This window comes from Sinohyriopsis cumingii, chromosome 17, assembly GCF_028554795.1.
Source record: "Sinohyriopsis cumingii isolate HCF-2022 chromosome 17, ASM2855479v2, whole genome shotgun sequence".
Classification (NCBI taxonomy): domain Eukaryota; kingdom Metazoa; phylum Mollusca; class Bivalvia; order Unionida; family Unionidae; genus Sinohyriopsis; species Sinohyriopsis cumingii.
The window spans coordinates 21,212,354-21,223,586 of NC_142977.1; the positions used below are offsets into that span (position 1 = coordinate 21,212,354).

Consider the following 11,233-nt stretch of genomic DNA (forward strand, 5'->3'; position numbering starts at 1 on the left):
ATATATATGTTACACAAACCGATTCGACTTTTCATCTTAGACGAACGTAACAGTAAACGATCATCAATTACAATCATAGTTAACATATATCCTATTTAGTTTCATACAATCGATGTTACATCTATTTGTTTTGTGACATTGGTATGTTTTCCAAATTGGCAAGGTAATATCACTAACATATATGGCAAACTCTCAATTAGTGTTAATTTTACTAATCTTCTTGCAGCAACGTGGTCAGCAGCCTCCTCTGCAATAGCAAATGGATGGACAACGGTGCAGAATTTCCAAAACAAAAAGTTTCAAAGTATTAAACAAAACTACATTTTTTTCACCATTGAAAATCACGGAACAAAGTCAGTGCCTAGGAAAACGTTTAAGGTAATTGAAGAAACGAAAGTGAAAATATTTAACGCAAGAACATACTTTACAATGCATTGTCATAATACCACGTCTCGTGAAAGCTAAGAATCAATCGTGCCATCGCAGTATCGGGTATGCTTAAAAAGAAAAAAAACCTCAAAATGTAGTGATTGTACTCCATCGATTGTTTGGATGGTCGTAGAGAAGAAAAAGAGAAATGTTATATACATGAGATTGTTTCAGATATGAAAATAAAAATAAAATATTTTTGACAAAGACTTTTTATCAAGCTTGACTACATAATTGTTTTATGTGACAGTACAAGTACATAGAATTGACCGTTATATTAATTCTAGTCATAAACCCACTTGTCACAGCAGTCCTTTGACATCAATTGGCTTTTCAGAGGCACACAATCTCGAACTATAACAAATACATTTTATTTGACATTATCAAATGACAGTATGATGGATGCTTGTGCCAGCAGCACATATGTTTGTTTTTTTGTTTACATCAAAATGACCCAAACCCATGAAATTTGACAAAGAAGTTTAATGGGAACAGACATTGGTATAAATTATTGTCAAAAATCAAACCAGTGTCGCGGTATATACACTCAACGAACATGTGCAAGAGCACTTAGACAAACTAATCCTGGCTTTTACGAAAAAAAAAATACTAGCACTAGCGATTCCCAATTTGAAAATATATTACTTGTGAATTTCTGCTCATATTATTCTATGACTGATATCTCATCGATACCGTTTCAACTATTTTAAATGATAAGTTGGATAAAACACTCAACAAAAACATTATCTTGGATAAAATAGTTTGTTATCCAGAGGTAACGTGACCGTGGGAAACATCATTTTGAAAACATATTGTCTTGCAAACTAATATATCCCGTGTGCCAACAAGCAGTTTGACAACGAGGACATGGTTTAAGAAATTTGTTATACTAGGCCCTTCGGACGGCAATACCGATCTTGAAACTTACCTTCCCCCGAAGATAACATACTTTAAATATCTTCATCGACGCAAGGAAAATAATTTCTCAATGCCATTCTCATTGAAAAAAATTCAAAACAAGTGTTCCTGAAGGCAGGGGAAGATATGTTGATCCTGATAAGTTTAGTTGTAGTTGCGAGACACGTGTTATTGAATGGCATGTTGCATTTGTTGCAACAAACATGGAAAAGCCATACTTGTTTGTTCCAAGTGTGGAAATCAAACCCCAGTGTCGATACCACATCACCCAAACTCTCACCACAACTGTAATCATGTATTCTATACAAGTAGCAGAAGTCCATGCCATTACCATTGCCTTTGGACTCCTGTCTATGTTAGAAGATCATGTATTTCAGAATCAACTGCCTAAGCGATTGTTTATTAACATCATTAAAAATGCAGTTCTCAACGGAGTTCTTGATCAAAACAATTTTCGGTTTCACTTGGGAGGACCAGGCATTGTGCACCACAGTTTTTAACCTAACTTTGCCTGCAAGAATTACCTGATATTATGCTTGACACCTTTTGAAACAACATAACAATTACAAGTTAACGATACCATCGACATTTTAGTTCGACGACTATGCAGACGAATATTATATATTGAGATTTGGCCTTGGCGGCAAAGAAGAATATATCTGCCCAATAAAATCAAAAACTAGACTCTTGCAAACTAATGTATCAGATGTACCAGGCCTGGACACAGTGGGGAATGTTTTGATTGGTACGGAGTGTCTAATATCGAAGACGATATTTCACACCTCACTAGCAAATGTATTGTATCCACACAATTCAATAATGTGATATGACAACACACTGATTCCATGGTGAATATAAATCAATATGGGCATTTTATTCATCATCGGATATTTGTATTCCAATGAGACCATTTATTGACTGGATTTGTATGTGATTTCTCTCTAGAAACGATAAAATCAGAAGTGTTGTTTCAGTATTGAACAACAACTGAAACTGTCGAAAGCCAAGGAACAGTATCAATTGTTCCTGCATTGGACGAAGGAAAACGTGTTTTGTTTATTGTGTGGTTGACCTTGATCAGTAACTGAGATTAAAGGCATGCCTGATTAATCACATAGTTTTGTCATGTTTCTTAGTTATAGGTATGTTGTTCACAGGTGTTGCATTCAAGGTCTAGATTTTGTAGAAATTACAAAAATTGTAGAATTGATACTTTTATGAATTAAATGGGAATATGACCCTGGTCCTGGTTATGCTATAACGCATTCTTAATCATAACATCTCTAGAGAAATCACTATATTAGTTGTGCTCAAAGAATTTATGTATTTACTTAAATACGTCAGTGAAATTACAAAACACTCATTGATTTATGACTAAATCAATATTTTTGTACTATCCTGCATTCACTCAATGGCATTTTGCAATATATCACTGTGATACCTCAAGACTGCTGCCACATTAGCACATTCAAAGTTAATGGAACATCAGCACATTTAAGAATGGAATTTGTTTGGATTACCATTGCAATTCGTTCATAATACTCATTACATTTAGATATTTTATATCTTTTAGACTACTTGGGAATTACATTACACTACTGTAAGTTTCTTTTTAAATTTTCACTTTTCGTTGTAGGGATATAACTCATTTGTGGAATTTTATAAAACTTGTTTTCTGTTACTAAATATGAAGGATAGAGTAGAAGCACAATAACGTCAGCAACAGCAGCAGCATTAAAAAGGGGAGAAGTGCTTCATCCTGAGGAACGAGGTCTGGGAGTGGGGAGAGATTTACTGCCAGTAGGGTCCTCATTTGTATTTCATGTCAGTATATAATGTGCATGATGCCATTAACACACTCATAAAATAAACTTCTAGGATTTATAAGTTAGATACTTTGTATCCTAATGGCCTTAATCTTAATACCAATGTAATATATACAATTAAATAAATGTGGGTTTTCTGTGTTTATATTTTTTAATTTTTATTTAAAATTGATAAATGTTATATCCTTTAGAACAATATAACTATATGTATGACTGTGTGTCTCTATTTTATTTTATTATTTTACTGATTCAGGCTTCGTTAGAGATTCGTGTATATTTCAGATCCTGACACACACACACACACACACACACACACACACACACACACACACATATATATATATATATATATATATATATATATATATATATATATGATTGCTATGGCGAATCATATAATTTATGACATTACGTCATCCGTTTATTTCAAAACATTTTTTGAATGACGTCATCCGTTTATTTCAAAACATTTTGTGCTTGTAGAAGCATAGATTATATGCGAAACTAGCTGCACAGAATTATGGCCGTTTGTGTTGTTTTGTATCGCAATCCGATTTCTGTATGCTATTTATAAACTCAAAATGCCCTGAACGCTTTTTAAAATCTGAAAACTTGACTTCGATTAACTTTATATTTCCATATGTTTGACAATTCATTTTGAGTCAGAAAAATATGTTTTGATAAAAACTACAATTCTCAAATTTTTTTGACATTTGTATTTGTTCAAATTATGCAGTATTGTAGCCTAAACGTAATGCCCTTCATGGACTGTCTCTTATAGAGCAGGTAAAGGGAAATAACTCGTTTTCAAAAGTACAATGTTTGTTGTGTATAGCATTGAAAATTAGGTTTGTCTTCACTTTATAATCCACGATGAAACTGAGTTGAAGATTGATTCCAAGTTGTTTTTTTATCGTGCAATTGTTCCAGAATTCCCATCGTTTCACATTTGGACGATAGTTCGTCGTCACATCAAACGATAATCGAGGCATAAGAACATCTGCATTCATCCTCAGAAATATTTTTTTATGAACGCTATTTCCAATGCGTATTTGTATTTCGTTACAGATGAAATAGGATGAAAGATGGCAACTGCAGCTATAGCAGACGAGTTGACATGCCCTGTGTGCTTGGAATTTTACAAAGATCCTAGGGTTATTCCATGTCAACACTCCATTTGTAAATCTTGCCTTGTGGCCCTCCTTTCTAAGAGGGAAAAGGACAGCAATTGTGATCTCCAGTGCCCATGTTGCAGTTATCTCGTTAATGCAAAGAATGAAAGGCACATCGAGGCTTTGCCGAAAAATTTTACTCTTGCATCGATTGTTTGTAAGTTTCAGGCGTCATTGAAAGGAGACAAAGTTTTCCCATGTGACCTTTGTGAGGATGGTCAAAAGGGAAGGGCGATAAAGAAATGTTTGCAATGTCAGTTTAATTATTGCAGAACGTGTCTGGAACAGCTGCATCCAAAGAGAGGAGCTCTGGCTGTTCACAACCTCGTGCATATCATGGATGCACAGGGAGAGGAACACGAATACGAGGATTCAAGGTCTGCCATTTCGTCTCCGGTGTCAGAAAACCAATCTATGTCTACCCAAAAATACGACCAGCTAATGCAAGTGAGATACTGTTCGTCTTGTGATGTGATTTTTACCAAGGGAGACCAAATGTCTGCAGTAGGATGCCATGACCATCATGACACGACTGAAATGGATACAGCGTTTAGAACAAAGAAGGTAAGAAATACTTCTAGTTTATTAATTATGATGTTCTCTGTATCCATTAATCACAGAATTACAAATCCTATTGAATGTGCACAAGTTAACCACATAGCTTGAAGTACAGGTAGGGCTCTTTAAATGCTCTAAACACTGTCATTTCTGATTATTAATGGTACAAATGATTACGAAGAGTTGAGCTTTGGTCTGACCATTCATTATCTATAACTATACTTTTCAGGCTGTATAATATTTTCTATGTTAAATTTACATTAACCTTGCAACGAGAATATTTACATTATTATATCAATTTAACGATGCCAGTCATCATAAAAAAAACAAACGTCGCCTTTAAATCAGACTCAGAATGAAAAAGTCCTGTTCCTTTGCGAGTTTCTTACCTTGGGACAAAAGTACAAGTGAAAAGATTCAAATCAACAAATTATGAAAGACGTTGGAAGTATCTTTGTATTTATCTAGTTCTGTGTTCGGTGTATCTTGAAACGAACAAACATTCATTTTTGCAAAAGAAATATACTGTAACAACATTTGGGTTATCAGCATAATATTACGTTGCACGTTTCATGCTATTACTGAGGTTAACAACGCAAATTATCGGACCTTTATGTTAACAGTTTGCTTTACCTTTCTTCATTTTAGTATGTTTTTAAAGTATCTTGTATCAAAATGGTTAAAACGATGTTTGGGAAAGATATATTTGACTGTTTTATCCATGATAGTACTACAGTTATTTTAAGCTAGTACATGCGTTAAGCAAAACTAAACAATATAATTTGTATCATTTGTGTGGATGTGGAAAAAATCAGCGTACGTTTATGTTCCACTTGTCTAGGAGGAGTTCCAGCGTACTCTCGGGCGGCTTCTGGATCAAGATATGGAGTTGGAGAAAGGACTAGCTACCATTAGTCATCAAATAGAGACCATACGAGTAAGAGCAGCAGAGAGGGTGAACAGACCACTTTCTGGAAAGTCCATTTTTGAAAAATAAAATTTTCTACAAAATTAAAAATAAAAAGTCAGTAAGGTCAAAACCGAAGCCTCTAACTTACCGAGAGTTTTTCTAATTGGGTTAGATTATTTTGTTTATTTTTGTCGTTAGTGTTTTTTAAAATTTTGTTTACCCACTGTGACATTTATTTGTGGTAGCACCCTCTCAACTGCTATAAATTTGTAAGTAATTAAATCATTATTATATCATTAATGGTATGTTATACTAGAAGATTAGCTAGATAAAGATTAGAAACAATCAGAAGATATATTCCTCTTCTTGACGCACTCAAACAAAAACTAAAAGAACGTCAAGAATCACAGGTTGAATATGCAGAAGGTACATAACAATTATTTAAACCTCTTACGAAAGTTACTTAAAGAGTTGCAGAAGCTACTGAAGTTCTTCTTCCAACGATAGAACAAACTGATATGGATACTAGAAAAATAGCAGAAAGAACTAAGAAAACAAAAAAGATTTTATGAGATCTTTCAACTGAAATAGCTGCTGCCCATCCTCGCCCCGTAGATGAAGAAATACGTAAAAGTATTAGTGAAATAAAAAGAGACCTTTCACCCAAACCTAAAGTAGAAAAAGAAAATGTTGAATTGATTAAAAATGTAGAGAATATTTTTTTGAATAACTTACATATATTAAAGAAAAAGATTTGCCTAGGGAGACATTTGAAGCTGTTTTGGAAAAGACTAAATTTTTTAAAACCTAATTATGCTACTGTAAATTATAATAATTTCGTTAAGTTTGTATATCTTATAGATTACGACAAAGGAGAAGCCAGAGAAAATTATCTAAAATATAGAACTTTTGTTAATAACTTATAAAGACTTTATGATAAGACACTGCAACAAATGTCTCAACAATAAACTTCCCCATCGCAACCTCCTAAATAAAAACCTCCATATCAACCTCCTCCACCGCAGCAACAAATGGAAGGACAAAAACAAAAATCACAATATACACAATCTCCTTCACAAATTCCTCTACCATAACAACAAAAATGACAATCTCCTAAAGAACCTCCAGAACTAATTAATATTAAGAATAGATTTACAACTAACGTTATTGAACTTATCAGAAAAAGTATAATAATGCAGTAAATATTGATGCACTGGGATATAATGAAACGGCAAAATAGGCCAAACCAAATTTCCTTGAATCTAGGGAAAATGAAGATGATTGGATTAAATATATACTTTCTATACTTAGAAATAGACCTTTTAAAGATGACCACGATTATCGTGAATGTTTCCGTGAAGTAAAACGACAAAAGGAAGAATATACATTTGAATGGTTAATAACTAAAAATCATGTTACAGAAAAGGATGTTCCTGGTTCATTATTAAGCCCATTCTTATTACTTGTCCTGACAGTGTTCTTGCCGATGTTGACCGACTAGAATTTCTGCTTGGAGGAAAACTCGCTGGAAATAATTTTCCAGATATTATTAATCAAATATCTGATATTTGCCGAAGATTGTTTACCGGCAGTATTATGTATCGCAATGTTTATCATTTCCTCATTAACGAAATTGTTGATGACTATTACAGCGCATGAAAAGAATTAATTAATCAGCATGCAATTTAAAAAATGAGTATACACAATGCTTAACTTGGGCCTGTAATAGTTAGGATAGAAACCCACGATTGCCAACTTAAAAAGCGATTGACTCACATGGACTCGGTGATGTCGTTATGGGTTTAATCAGAAGAATGGCTGCAAAAGCAGTTCCGATTGCAAAACAATTACAGATGGAATATATTGAAACTATTCTAGACAAAGTATTAAGTTCTGTTGGTAATGTTGCCGGTAAAGCAATTTCAGCAAGAAAGATTAGCTTTATTAGTAAAATGACCCTGCTGTTGCAAAAACAGCTGCACTTGACGCTGTTTGGAACTGCTGCTGCGATGACATTAAAGAAAAGAACAGTTCAAGGATTTAGAAAAAGGGGAAGGAGTCTAAGAATACCAGAAACACCTTATCGATATGGAAAAGGTCTGAAACTTCCAGGAACAGTTCATTCATCCGCCCAATGTCAAATTTTTCTTCACATGATGCTGCTAAAAATTAAAGTATCAAAATCATAGAGGTGCTTTTATGCATGATCAATAACCAAAACAACCAAACAATATTGACACATGCATTAATAATCTTCATAATAGTTCTCATTGGGTGGAATACGTAATTGATCCAAGTGGAATTATTTATTTTGATTCGAATGGGTTGGCTGTACCAAAATTATTTTTAAATTACTTAAACACAATAAATAATCCAGTCTGATATTCAACATTACCAAAAGAAACAATAAACGATCCGTCAATATGTGGCCGTGAAGTAATTGCTGTACACATATATGTGTCATCATCAACATTACCTCCTCATTAAGTCTTGCACGAGTATACAAGCAGACGCGTCGTTTTAGACAGATCTTAAAGTATAAAGGTAAATATTTACGGAATATCTTCTAGCCTGAGTCAGACTCAGCAAGGCGACTTATCTAAACATGCAACGCTTAATGATGTCAGGGATGAACATGCTAAACGTTTAAGTCTTGCAAATGTGGACCAAAATGAAATGTTTTACAGGATAAACAAGGATGATTAAAGACGAGTAATTTCCCGTTGACAGATATTAATCTGCTGGTTCCAGATGTAACAGAAGATAACTTAGAGTTGTTTACTAAAAGCGGTAAAATTAAAAGATCAGATGAATCAGTTATATCAATCATGGGAAAAATTGCTGGACGTATCAGAAAAATTGGAGATATAATGTACGGCGATCTCAATATAGGTAACAATACAATAATTAATGTGTGAGAACCAAAATCAGATGATGATGTGATAACCAAAAGTTATGTAGACAGCAACAACAACATGATCAATGATCGTTTATTAACCACAGGTGATACGATAACTGGTTTAAACAATATGACTAACAATAACATTAGTGGTCTTGGAGAAATAGAATCAAGCGATGACGCTTCAACGCAGAAATATGTCGATGATAGCAACATTCCAGTGATGGAATCGTTAATGACAATAGAAGATGGAATGACTACACTTAGATCTGAATACTCTAATTATATACAAGCGTTTGTAAATTTTCGCAAACAAATAATTGGAATCGTTAACGAATTTGTTTGAGAATCCACCAGACATCGCCAGTGAGCTCTCTGATAAAAAAATCAACTACCGATCGTGTATTACATACGGTAAGATCTTGACAACTCAGTACATCCATTAAACATTGCGCTAATGTTTCCGGTATATATATATATATATATATATATATATATATATATATATATATATATATATATATATATATATATATATATATATATATATATATATATATATATATATTTACAACACTAGTCACTACAACATATACAATATTTGCTACAATTTCACGGCGTTTCCATTAACTGGATCTGCTGGATATATGTTAGTGATACCACATCAAAACGACGAGTGAGTTATCGTTGTGGAACCAAATTAAAAGTTAACATCGTGTTGTATTATTGGTGTCTTGAATTAGATGCTAAACTACCATCTACTGAATATATAATGAGCTCCCCAATCAACGTTCAACGTTGTAGATACAATAATGCACGTGAATGGCAAAATTACCTAAATCATATCGTGGAGAATATAACGTGAAAGTAAAACAATATCGCTTACGTGTAGATATAGCTGACATAATTGTATATTCGTCGTCTGTTGTTACTGCTGGAACGGGCGTATTATTATGAACAATAAGAATGACATCACCGGTAGTTGTAACAATTTATTTTTCAGCTGCAACAACAATTGCCGGTATTCTTAATATCATCGCAAAAAATATGCACGTGTGCAAACATAAAATTACATACAGCGACGTTAGCATACTCCAAATTATCCTCGTTGTTATCAACACGCCTTGATATTAAAGCTGGCCAAATATCAAATCAAAATCATTTGGTGGATTGCCAACAAATAATGCACTGGTATTTGCAAATACAACTAAACCAGATGGAACTCCCAATTGGCAAGTGGTGAGTATACGTACAGGTAGTTATCAAAATCGAACAGATCAATGATGAATTCCAGGGCAGAGACAATTATATAATTGGAAGAGAATCAATAATAGCTATCACCGTTCACGAACCAACTTTATCAACTGCGATGTAAATAAATTCATCAGATTGCGTTGTAGATATTTATCAATCATCGATCAGAAGTGTGTTAGGATGGCAAGAGGTAACACACGTTTATCAAGGACCACCAGAAACTCAACGAGATGATTTCTCTATTAACGAAATATTACAAATAAACCAGAGTATCGAAAAGAAGAATCTCCATTACACCCTAATCTTCAGTATCTCTATCCTATTTATTTAGTCACACGTGATAAAAACCTTGTGAATTTTGTAAATGAAAGAATATTCAAATCATTATCTAAAAATATTAAAGATGAACGTGCAATTATATCAGCAGCACTAGAACGGTTATTTAAAAATTATATTCTGGAGTATCCGAAGGACAATCTAAAAAAAAATGTTGACACATAATCACATTTAAATCAAATTATATCAGACCTTGAGAATATTAAATATCAACCAATGATATTATACAAACATATAAAATAAATTTCCAAGATAAAATAATATATTTTAAGCTACTAATTCTCTGTCGTTATAAAACAACTGAAGCAGATCTAGCAACACTTATAATTACAGAATGTGAGACTAGCAAAAGATAAAATACGGATATTAGCAATGAACATTTTCCACAAATCCTTAACGCATGGAGAAAAATAACTCCATCATCAAATATTCTCAGACTTAACAATGGTCCATACGGTTGCGGCAGACATATTTCACCAGGAATTGTATACATCACATCAACAATCGCAGTCAATATTCTATGTCATGCAATTGATGGAAAATATATCTTGAAAAGTCTAGTCAGGCTCAATATGGACATATTTTATACACATTTACACCTGATGTACCTCCTGGATATTTGATTGTTCAAGAACAGATTAATCCGGTCTATTTCCGATGTCATAATCCGCTAATGTCAAGGAAACATTTCAAACTTACCAACCAATCCGGACGGATACTTGATTTAAGAAATGAAACTTTGACTATAAATCTCTACATAAAAGCTTAACGATTTCATGGGATTCAGGAAAAAATGTACAATTCAATTTTTTTTCTAAGGATCATTAACCACGACCCCAGTTGCCATATTTTTCATTTTCATCTGTAACATTTTGCATTACGTTCACTTTCAATTATGGCATTGTTATCTGACATACATGTTACAACTGCC

The 11,233-nt window shown here is 33.4% G+C and overlaps 1 protein-coding gene across 1 annotated transcript; it reads left to right on the forward strand.

Moving 5' to 3' along the window:
* Positions 1 to 240: 240 nt before the first annotated feature.
* Positions 241 to 6,881, forward strand: LOC149777899 (E3 ubiquitin-protein ligase MID2-like). Its single transcript, XM_089938993.1, has 3 exons — positions 241 to 378; positions 4,242 to 4,909; positions 5,745 to 6,881. The coding sequence occupies exons 2-3, from the start codon at positions 4,259 to 4,261 to the stop codon at positions 5,898 to 5,900; spliced, it is 807 nt and encodes a 268-aa protein (XP_089795119.1). The 5' UTR covers positions 241 to 378; positions 4,242 to 4,258; the 3' UTR covers positions 5,901 to 6,881.
* The last annotated feature ends 4,352 nt before the right edge of the window (positions 6,882 to 11,233 follow it).

Bases quoted from the DNA above. Each gene is read 5' to 3' on its own strand.
- LOC149777899 (XM_089938993.1), top strand. From the start codon at position 4,259: ATGGCAACTGCAGCTATAGCAGACGAGTTGACATGCCCTGTGTGCTTG. The intron at 4,910-5,744 runs GTAAGAAATACT...CCACTTGTCTAG, and splicing joins CAGCGTTTAGAACAAAGAAG to GAGGAGTTCCAGCGTACTCT.